Source organism: Taeniopygia guttata, chromosome 3, assembly GCF_048771995.1.
Source record: "Taeniopygia guttata chromosome 3, bTaeGut7.mat, whole genome shotgun sequence".
Classification (NCBI taxonomy): domain Eukaryota; kingdom Metazoa; phylum Chordata; class Aves; order Passeriformes; family Estrildidae; genus Taeniopygia; species Taeniopygia guttata.
In genome coordinates, this window is record NC_133027.1 from 1566531 (window position 1) to 1578433 (window position 11903).

Below are 11903 nucleotides of genomic sequence, written 5' to 3' on the forward strand. Positions count from 1 at the left end.
CCTGTCCCAAAACTTCCTGGGATGATGAGATTATGGGATCATGGGATTATGGGATCATGGGATTGTGGGATCATGGGATTATGGGATCAAGTCCATGTTCCTTCTGCATGGACCATCCACATGATCCCTGTCCCACAACCTCCTGGGATCATGGGATTGTGGGATCATGAGATTGTGGGATCACGGGATTATGGGATCACGGGATTATGGGATCACGGGATTATGGGATGTTGGGACCACGACACCCCCAGCCAATCACCACCACCTCACCCCATCCCTTTCTCCGCCCTCCATTCCCGCTGGAGGTTCTCCCACATCTCCACCTCCCCACCGGTGTCCAGCGGGACGCGGCCACCACCATTCCCACCATTCCCACCATTCCCAAAATTCCCAAAATCCCCAAAATTCCCAGAATTCCCGGCGGCCGGCCCTAGATCATCCCGGCCAGGTAGGGCGGCAGGAAGAGCCCCGCGGTGCCCAGCAGGCAGACGATGATGAAGATCCAGAGGAAGATCCGGTCGATCACCATGGCCACGTACTTCCAGTCCTCCTTCACCTGCCGGGGGAAAATCCCGTGGGAATGGAATCCCTTCCCGGGAATCTCCCGGGATCAGGAGACCACCCGGGGATTCCCGGGAATCTCCTCAGTCCGGATTTTCCGAGGAATCCTGAGGTGGGGGAGTGTCCACGGAGGTGGGAGATGGATCATGGATCTTCTCCCTGGTTTTGGGGCCTCGGGAACCAACCACGGATGCCGAACAGCCCTTCCCGATTTTGGGATCTCCAGCCCCATTTGTAGATCCCAGAACCCCCATTCCCAATTTTGGAATCTCCACCCATGGATCCCAGGACCCCCATTCCCAATTTTGGGATCTCCACCCGTGGATTCCAGAACCCCAATTCCCAATTTTGGGATCTCCAGCCCCACTTGTAGATCCCAGAACCCCCATTCCCAATTTTGGGATCTCCAGCCCCATCCAAGGATACCAGAACTTCACTTCCCAATTTTGGGATCTTAGGAACCCTCCATGAATCCCAAATCTTCCCTTCCCAATTTTTGGGATCTCCAGCCCCATCCAAGGATCCCAGAACCCCCTTTCAGCTCCACTTGTAGATCCCAGAACCCCCATTCCCAATTTTGGGATCTCTGGTCCCACCCGCGGATCCCAGAACTGCCCTTCCCAATTTTGGGATTTTAGGAACCCTCCGTGGATCCCAGATCTTCCCTTCCCAATTTTGGGGTCTCCAGCTCCATTTGTAGATCCCAGAACCCCCATTCCCAATTTTGGGGTCTCCAGCTCCATTTGTAGATCCCAGAACTGCACTTCCCAATTTTGGGACCTCCAGCCCCACTTGTAGATCCCAGAACCCCCTTTCCCAATTTTGGGATCTCCAGCCCCACCCATGGATTCCAGAACCCCCATTCCCAATTTTGGGACCTCCAGCCCCACTTGTAGATCCCAGAACCCCCTTTCCCAATTTTGGGATCTCCAGCCCCATCCCCAGTTTGCAGAACTTCCCAATTTTGGGATGTCCTCAAAAATCAAAACTGGATCCCAGAACTTCCCTTCCCAATTTTGGGATCCCCAGCCCCACCCATGGATCCCAGAACCGCCATTCCCAATTTTGGGATCTCCAGCCCCATTTGTAGATCCCAGAACTCCCATTCCCAATTTTGGGATCTCCAGCCCCACCCATGGATCCCAGAACCGCCATTCCCAATTTTGGGATCTCCAGCCCCATCCACAGATCCCAAATCTCCCATTCCCAATTTTGGGATCTCAAAAATCAAAACTGGATCCCAGAACTTCCCTTCCCAATTTTGGGATCTCCAGCCCCACTTGTAGATCCCAGAACCGCCATTCTAAATATTGGGATCTCCAGCCCCATCCAAGGATCCCAGAACTTCCCAATTTTGGGATCTCCAGCCCCATCCCCAGTTTGCAGAACTTCCCAATTTTGGGATGTCCTCAAAAATCAAAACTGGATCCCAGAACCCCCATTCCCAATTTTGGGATCTCCAGCTCCATTTGAGGATCCCAAATCTTCCATTCCCAATTTTGGGATCTCCAGCCCCACCCATGGATCCCAGAACCGCCATTCCCAATTTTGGGATCTCCAGCCCCACCCATGGATCCCAGAACCGCCATTCCCAATTTTGGGATCTCCAGCCCCATTTGTAGATCCCAAATCTTCCCTTCCCAATTTTGGGATCTCCAGTCCCACTTGTAGATCCCAGAACCCCCATTCCCAATTTTGGGATCTCCAGTCCCACTTGTAGATCCCAGAACCCCCATTCCCAATTTTGGGATCTCCAGTCCCACTTGTAGATCCCAGAATTCCCGTTCCCAATTTTGGGATCTCCAGCCCCATCCACAGGTCCCAAATCTTCCATTCCCACTTTTAGGATCTCCAGCCCCACTTGTAGATCCCAGAACCCCCTTTCCCAATTTTGGGATCTCCAGCCCCATCCACGGATCCCAAATCTTCTCTTCCCAATGTTGGGATCTCCAGCCCCACCCATGGATCCCAGAACCCCCATTCCCAATTTTGGGATCTCCAGCCCCATCCACAGATCCCAAATTTTCCATTCCCAATTTTGGGATCTCCAGCCCCACTTGTAGATCCCAAATTTTCCATTCCCAATTTTGGGATCTCCAGCCCCACCCATAGATCCCAAATCTTCCATTCCCAATTTTGGGATTTTTGGAACCCTCCGTGGATCCCAGAACCCTTTCACAATTTTGGGATCTCCAGCCCCACCCACAGATCCCAAATCTTCCATTCCCCATTTTGGGTCCTCAAAAATCAAAACTGGATCCCAGAACTTCCCTTCCCAATTTTGGGTTCTCCAGCCCCATCCACAGATCCCAAATCTTCTCTTCCCAATTTTGGGATCTCCAGCCCCATTTGTAGATCCCAAATTTTCCATTCCCAATTTTGGGATCTCCAGCCCCACCCACAGATCTCAAATTTTCCATTCCCAATTTTGGGACCTCCAGCTCCACTTGTAGATCCCAGATTTTCCATTCCCAATTTTGGGGTCTCCAGCCCCACCCGCGGCTCCAGAACTCACGGAGAAGTCGGCGTCCTCGGCCCGCAGGTGGTCGGCGATGTACTGAACCCCTTCCAGGGCCTTCAGCACCCGGGGGGACAGCGCCAGGCCCCGCTCCGAGCCTTCCTCCTCCTCCTCCTCCTCCTCCTCCTCCTCCTCCTCCTCCTCCTTCTTCTTCTTCTCCTTCCTCCCCTTGGCCGACTCGGCCGCCGCTCCTTTCCCGCCTTGGCCATGGTGGAACCGCTTCTCCTCGGGTTCCGCGGGATGGTTGGGACAGGTCTTCTCCTCCTCCTCCTCCTCCTCCTCCTCCTCCTCGTGCCACTTGTCGTCCACGTCGGTCTCCAGCCAGCAGCGGGACGCGCTGAGCCGCGTCCCCGTCCCCTCGGGTGGCACCACCACCACCGGTGGTGGCCTCTTCATGGCCAACCAGCGCGGCACGGCGCCGAGGAACACGCCGCGCACCCACCGCGGCATGGCGTGCGTGCCCGGCGAGCGGTGGTGCACGTTGAGCACAAAGACGGTGATGACGATGGAGAGCGTGACGAAGATCATGGTGAAGAGCAGGTACTCGCCGATCAGCGGGATGACCAGCGAGGTGGAGGGGATGATCTCGGTGATGAGCAGCAGGAACACGGTGAGGGACAGCAGCACGGAGATGCAGAGCGTGATCTTCTCGCCGCAGTCCGAGGGCAGGTAGAAGACCAGCACGGTCAGGCAGGAGATGAGCAGGCACGGGATGATCAGGTTGATGGTGTAGAAGAGCGGCAGGCGGCGGATGACGAAGTAGAAGGTGATGTCGGGGTAGATCTCCGTGCAGCAGTCGTACTTCTTGGAGTTGTAGGTGCCCACGGCGTTGATGATGGCCCACTCGCCGCTCTCCCAGTAGTCCTTCAGGTCCACCTGGTGGTCCATGTTCTCCAGGTCGATCTTGGCCTTGTCGTAGGTCCAGGAGCCGAACTTCATCTTGCAGCTCTGCTGGTCGAAGGGGAAGAAGGTGACGTCGATGCTGCAGGAGCTCTTGTAGATGGCCGGTGGCACCCAGGTGACCGTCCCGTCCCAGGACAGGTGGGCCTTGGTCATGTGCCGCACCGCGAACTCGCCGTCGGCGCTGGAACACGGAATGGTGGGAATGGTCAGGGATGGTCAGGAACGGTCAGGAATGGCCATGGGATGAGCCTTGGGATGAGTCTTGGGATGAACTTTGGGATGAGCTTTGGGATGAGCTTTGGGATTAGTTTTGGGATGGGCCTTGGGATGAGCTTTGGTTGTGGAAGGGATGAAGGTGGGATGGGATAATGGGATGAGATAATGGGATCCACAAAATGGGATCCATGGGATAATGGGATAATGGGATAATGGGATAATGGGATAATGGGATAATGGGATGGGACACAAGAACAGGTGGGCTTTGGTCATGTGGGTCATGGTGAACTTGCCATCGGCACTGGAAAACAGGGAATGGTCGGGAATGGTCAGGAATGGCCTTGGGATCAGTCTTGGGATGGGCCTTGGGATGAGACTTGGTTGGAGAAGGGATGAAGGTGGGATGGGATAATGGGATAATGGGATAATGGGATCCATGGGATGGATGGGATGGGATGGATGGGATCAATAGGATCCATGGGATGGGATCCATGGGATAATGGGATGGGATCAATGGGATCACTGGGATGGGATGGGATAAATGAGATGGGATCCATGGGATCAGTGGGATGGGATGGGGTGGGATAATGGGATGGGATCAATGGGATGGATGGGATGAATGAGATGGGATCAATGGGATCAATGGGATCAATGGGATCAATGGGATCAATGGGACGGGATCATGAGATAATGGAATGGGGTCATGTGACCTGAAGCAATGGGAAGCGAAAGGAAGTGATTTAGGGAAGGGATTTAGGAAATTCCCGGCTGTCCCAGGAATTCCCGGCTATCCCAGGAATTCCCGCCTATCCCAGGAATTCCCAGCTATCCCAGGAATTCCCGGTGCCGGCAGCGGCACTGACTTGTTGTAGAGGACGAGGTCGGGGATCCAGATCATCTCGGAGGGGACACGGATGGAGGTGACGTTGTCGAACTCCGCCGGATCCCAGCGCAGCTTGTAGTCACTCCACTCCTGCCGGGACACGGCGGGACCATCCGTGGAGAACATCCATGGAAATATCCATGGAGAACATCCATGGAAAACATCCATGGAAAACATCCATGGAAAACAACATCCATGGAAACCATCCATGGAAAACATCCATGGAAAACATCCATGGAAAACATCCATGGAAAACATCCATGGAAAACATCCATGGAAAACATCCATGGAGAACATCCATGGAAAACATCCATGGAAACCATCCATGGAGCCCATCCATGGAGAACATCCATGGAAAACATCCATGGGAAACATCCATGGAAAACATCCATGGAAAACATCCATGGAAAACATCCATGGAAAACATCCATGGAAAACATCCATGGAAAACATCCATGTAGGTGATCGATGGAAAACATCCACGGAAAACATCCATGGAGGTGATCGACGGAACGGATCCATGGAAAACATCCATGGAAAACATCCATGGAAAACATCCATGGAAAACATCCATGGAAAACATCCACGGAAAACATCCATGGAAAACATCCATGGAAAACATCCATGGAAAACATCCATGGAAAACATCCATGGAAAACATCCATGGAGACCATCCATGGAAAATATCCATGGAAAACATCCATGGAAAACATCCATGGAAAACATCCATGGAAAACATCCATGGAAAACATCCATGGAAAACATCCATGGAAAACATCCATAGGAAACATCCATGGAAAACATCCATGGAAAACATCCATGGAAAACATCCATGGAAAACATCCATGGAAAACATCCATGGAAAACATCCATGGAAAACATCCATGGAGGTGATCGACGGAGCCGATGCATGGATCCAACCCATGGAGAAGATCCATGAAGCCAATCCATGGAGCTCATCCATGGAGCTCATCCATGGAGGTGATCGACGGAGCCGATGCATGGATCCAATCCATGGAAAACATCCATGAAGCCAATCCATGGAGCTCATCCATGGAAACCATCCATGGAGGTGATCGACGGAGCGGATCCATGGAGCCGATCCATGGAGCCCATCTATGCAACCAAAGCATGGAGCTCATCCATGGATCAGATCAACGGAGCGGATCACTGCAACCTATCCATGGAGCCGATCCATGGATCCAACCCATGGAGAAGATCCATGGAGCAGATCCATGGAGAAGATCCACGGAAAAGATGCATGAAGGAGCTCCATCAAGCAAATCCAAGGTGCAGATCCATGGACCTGATCCAACGAGGAGGTCCATGGAGCTGATCCATGGAGCCGATCCATGGAGCTGATCCATGCAACCAATCCATGGAGCTGATCCATGGAGCAGATCCAACGTGCAGATCCAAGAAGCAGATCCATGAAGGAGATCCATGGAGAAGATCCACGGAGAAGATCCATGGAGCCAATCCACACAGCAGATCCATGGAGCCAATCCATGGAGCAGATCCATGGGGCAGATTCCCAAATCCTACTCCCAAATCCCATTCCCAAACCCCAAATCCCAAACCCCAAATCCCAAATCCCAAACCCCAAATCCCGGATCCCAAATCCCAGATCCCAAACCCCAAACCCCAAATCCCAAATAAACCCCAAACCCCAAATCCCGGATCCCAAACCCCAAACCCCAAATCCCAAACCCCAAACCCCAAACCCCAAATCCCAAATCCCAAACCCCAAACCCCAAATCCCAAATCCCAAATCCCAAATCCCAAACCCCAAACCCCAAACCCCAAACCCCAAATCCCAAACCCCAAACCCCAAACCCCAAACCCCAAACCCCAAATCCCAAACCCCAAATCCCAAACCCCAAATCCCAAACCCCAAACCCCAAACCCCAAATCCCAAATCCCAAACCCCAAACCCCAAACCCCAAATCCCAAATCCCAAACCCCAAACCCCAAACCCCAAACCCCAAACCCCAAATCCCAAACCCCAAACCCCAAATCCCAAATCCCAACCCCCAAATCCCAAACCCCAAACCCCAAACCCCAAATCCCAAATCCCAAACCCCAAACCCCAAACCCCAAATCCCAAATCCCAAACCCCAAACCCCAAAAAACCCCAAACCCCAAACCCCAAACCCCAAACCCCAAACCCCAAATCCCAAACCCCAAATCCCAAATCCCAAATCCCAAACCCCAAATCCCAAACCCCAAACCCCAAATCCCAAATCCCAAATCCCAAACCCCAAACCCCAAATCCCAAACCCCAAACCCCAAACCCCAAACCCCAAACCCCAAACCCCAAATCCCAAACCCCAAACCCCAAATCCCAAACCCCAAATCCCAAACCCCAAATCCCAAATCCCAAATCCCAAACCCCAAACCCCAAATCCCAAATCCCAAATCCCGGATCCCACCTGCTTCAGCCAGACGTTGGTGGTCATCATCTGGTTCTTCTCATCCTGCGGTGGGAAACGGGGATGAGCCGGAGGGAGATCCCGAGGGATTGTCCCAAAATTCCCGGGGTCCCAAAATTCCTGGGATCCCAAAATTCCAGGAATAACAACCACAGAATCCCGGGAATTAAACCACAGAATCCCGGGAATCACGGCTGTGGAATCCCGGGAATTTCAACCACAGAATCCCGGGAATTTTGACCACAGAATTCTGGGAATTCGGGTGCAGAATCCTAGGAAATTCAGGCAAGGAATCCCGGGAATTTTTATGGCAGAATCCCGGGAATTTGGGTGCAGAATCCTGAGAATTTTGAGTACAGAATCCCGGGAATTTTGACAATGGAATCCTGGGAATTACACCACAGAATCCCGGGAATTTTGACCACAAAATCCCAGGAATTTGGGTGCAGAATCCCATGAATTTCAACCACAAAATCCCGGGAATTTCGGGAGTGGAATCACCAGAATTCTGATCACGGAATCCCAGGAATTCCGACCACAGAATCCCGGGAATTTTGACCACAGAATCCCGGGAATTTTGGGAGTGGAATCCCTGGAATTTCAACCACAAAATCCCAGGAATTTTGACAGAATCCTGGCAATTTCGACCACAAAATCCCGGCAATTTCAACCACACAATCCCGGGAATTTTGACCACAAAATCCCGGGAATTTTTGGGCGTGGAATCCCCAGAATTTTGGCCATGGAATCCCGGGAACGTTGACCACAGAATTCCAGGAATTTCAACCACAAAATCCCGGGAATTTCGACCACAGAATCGCGGGAATCTTGACCACACAATTCCAGGAATTTTGACCACAGAATACCGTGAATTAAAGCTACGAAATCCCAGGAATTTCACCCCCCGAATCCCGGGAATTTCCCCCCCGAATCCCGGTAATTTTATCCCCCGAATCCCGGGAATTTCAACCCCCAAATCCCAGGAATTTCAACCCCACAATCCCAGGAATTTTGACCACAGAATCTCGGGAATTTGGCCACAGAATCCTGGGAATTTTGACCATGGAATCTTGGGAATCTTGACAGAATCCGGAGAAATTCAGGCACGGAATCCCGGGAATTTTGACCAAGGAATCCTGGGAATTCCAGCTATGAAATCCCGGGAATTTCAACCACAGAATCCCAGGAATTTCAACCCCCGAATCGCAGGAATTTCAACCACAGAATCCCGGGAATTTCAGGAGTGGAATCCCTGGAATTTTGGCCATGGAATCCTGGGAATTACAGCTATGAATTCCAGGAATTTCAACCACAGAATCCCGGGAATTTTGACAACGGAATTCCAGAAATTTTGACAGAATCCCGTGAATTGCAGCTATGAAATCCCGGCAATTTCACCCCCTGCATCCCATGAATTTCACCCCCCGAATCCCGGGAATTTCCCCCCCGAATCCCGGGAATTTCCCCCCCGAATCCCGGCAATTTCAACCCCCAAATCCCAGGAATTTCAACCCCACAATCCCAGGAATTTCACCCCCCAAATCCCAGGAATTTCACCCCCTGCATCCCAGGAATTTCACCCCCCGAATCCCAGGAATTTCACCCCCCAAATCCCAGGAATTTCAACCCCCAAATCCCGGGAATTTCAACCCCCGAATCCCGGGAATTTTCCCCCCTGAATTCCAGGAATTTCAACCCCCAAATCCCGGGAATTTCACCCCCGAAATCCCGGGAATTCCGCCCTCCAAATCCTGGGAATTCCCCCTCCCCGAATCCCGGGAATTTCCCCCCCGAATCCCGGAAATTTCGCCCCCAAATCCCGGGAATTTCAACCCCCAAATCCCGGGAATTTCAACCCCACAATCCCAGGAATTTTGACCACAGAATCTCGGGAATTTGGCCACAGAATCCTGGGAATTTTGACCACGGAATCCTGGGAATTTTGACCATGAAATCCTGGGAAATTCAGGCACGGAATCCCGGGAATTTTGACCATGGAATCCTGGGAATTCCAGCTATGAAATCCCGGGAATTTCAACCACAGAATCCCAAGAATTTTGACAGAATCCCAGGAATTTCGACCACAGAATCGTGGGAATTTTGACCATGGAATCCTGGGAATTGCAGCTATGAAATCCCAGGCAATTTCACCCCCCAAATCCCGGGAATTTCCTCCCCCAAATCCCGCAAATTTCAACCCCCGAATCCCGGGAATTTCACCCCCCAAATCCCGGGAATTTCCTCCCCCAAATCCCGCAAATTTCAACCCCCGAATCCCGGGAATTTCACCCCCCAAATCCCGGGAATTTCAACCCCCAAATCCCAAGAATTTCAAGCCCCGAATCCCGGGAATTCCAACCCCTGAATCCCGGGAATTTTGGGAGTGGAATCCTGGGAATTTTGACAACGGAATTCCAGGAATTTTGACAGAATCCTGGAAATTTTAACCACTGAATCCCGGGAATTTTGACCACACAATCCCAGAAATTTCGGGAGTGGAATCCCCGGAATTTTGACCATGGAATCCCGGGAATTTTTAACCACAGAATTCCAGGAATTTTGACAGAATCCCCGGAATTTAGACCACAGAATCCCGGGAATTTTGACCACAAAATCCCGGGAATTTCAACCCCACAATGCCGGGAATTTCAACCACAGAATCCCGGGAATTTCAACCACAGAATCCCGGGAATTTTGACCACAGAATCCCGGGAATTTCAACTACAGAATCCCGGGAATTTTGACCACAGAATCCCAGGAATTCCACCCCCAAATTCCGGTAATTTCCCCTCCCGAATCCCGGGAATTTCCCCCTCCGAATCCCAGGAATTTCAACCACCCAATCCCGGGAATTTTGACCATGGAATACTGGGAATCTTGACCACAAAATCCAGGGAATTTCAACCACAGAATCCTGGGAATTTGAACCACAGAATCCCGGGAATTACAGCTCTGAAATCCCAGGAACTTCAACCACACAATCCTGGGAATTTTGACCATGGAATCACGGGAATTTTTATCACAGAATCCCTGGAATTTCGACCACAGAATCCCGGGAATTTGACCATGGAATCTTGGGAATCTTGACCACAAAATCCCAGGAATTTGGGTGCAGAATCCCATGAATTTCAAGCCCCAAATCCCGGGAATTTCAACCCCACAATCCCCGGTATTTCAACCACACAATCCCGGGAATTACAGCCCCCGAATCGCGGGAATTTCAACCACAAAATCCCAGGAATTTCAACCACCCAATCCCGGGAATTTTGGGAGTGGAATCAATTCTGACCATGGAATCTCGGGAATTTTGACCACAAAATCCCTGATATTTTGACCACAGAATCCTGGGAATTTTTATCACAGAATCCCTGGAATTTCCACCCCTGGATCACAGGAATTTCACCCCCCGAATCCCGGCAATTTCACCCCCCCAATCCCGGCAATTTTGGGAGTGGAATCCCCGGAATTCTGAGCATAGAATCTCGGGAATTTTGACCACCGAATCCTGGGAATTTTGACCACACAATCCCAGGAATTTCAACCACAAAATCTCAGGAATTTCAACCACAAAATCCCGGGAATTTTGACCCCAGAATCCCTGGAATTTTGACAAAGGAATTCCAGGAGTTTTGACAAAATCCCGGGAATTTCACCCCCTGAATCCCGGGAATTTCAATCCCCGAATCCCGGGAATTTCAACCACACAATCCCAGGAATTTTGACAGAATCCCGGGAATTTTGACCCCAGAATCCCGGGAATTACAGCTATGAAATCCCAGGAATTTCAACTCCCAAATCCCAGGAATTTCAACCCCCCAATCCCAGGAATTTCGACCCCCGAATCCCGGGAATTTCGTCCCCCAAATCCCGGTAATTCCCCCCCTCATCCCGGGAATTCCCGAGGGAAGGAAGGACGCGCTCACCACGTCGATGAGCTGGGCCATGGCGAGCCCGAAGCGCACGATCACCACGGCCGAGGTGTTGGGGACCGGCCGCGCCCAGCGGCTGTAGCGGGAGAACAGCCGGCGGAACAGCCGCGACTCCGCCCCGGCACCGCCGCCGCCACCGGCCGGACCCGGACCCGGAACCGCCGCTGCCGGGGGGGAATAAAGGGAATTGCTTGGGATATTCTTTGGGAATTATTTTGCGGATTCTTTGGGGATTATTTTGGGGATTCTTTGGGGATTATTTTGGGGATTATTTTGGGAATGATTTGGGAATTATTTTCGGATTATTTGGGGGATTTGGGGATTATTTGGGGAATGATTTGGGAATTTTTTCAGAATTCGGGAATTATTTTTGGAATTTGGGAATTATTCCGGGAATTCTTTCAGAATTATTTTGGAAATTTGAGATTTACTTGGGGAATTCTTTGGAAATTATTTTGGGA

General features: G+C 51.4%; 1 protein-coding gene across 1 annotated transcript; it reads right to left on the bottom strand.

Moving 5' to 3' along the window:
- Positions 1–369: 369 nt before the first annotated feature.
- Positions 370–11590, bottom strand: CHRNA2 (cholinergic receptor nicotinic alpha 2 subunit). The gene is made up of 5 exons (XM_072926153.1): positions 11437–11590; positions 7514–7558; positions 5062–5171; positions 3077–4163; positions 370–556 (listed from the first exon to the last, which is right to left on the bottom strand). Exons 1-5 carry the CDS (start codon positions 11455–11457, stop codon positions 431–433), a joined length of 1389 nt encoding a protein of 462 aa, XP_072782254.1. The 5' UTR covers positions 11458–11590; the 3' UTR covers positions 370–430.
- Between the last annotated feature and the right edge of the window lie 313 nt (positions 11591–11903).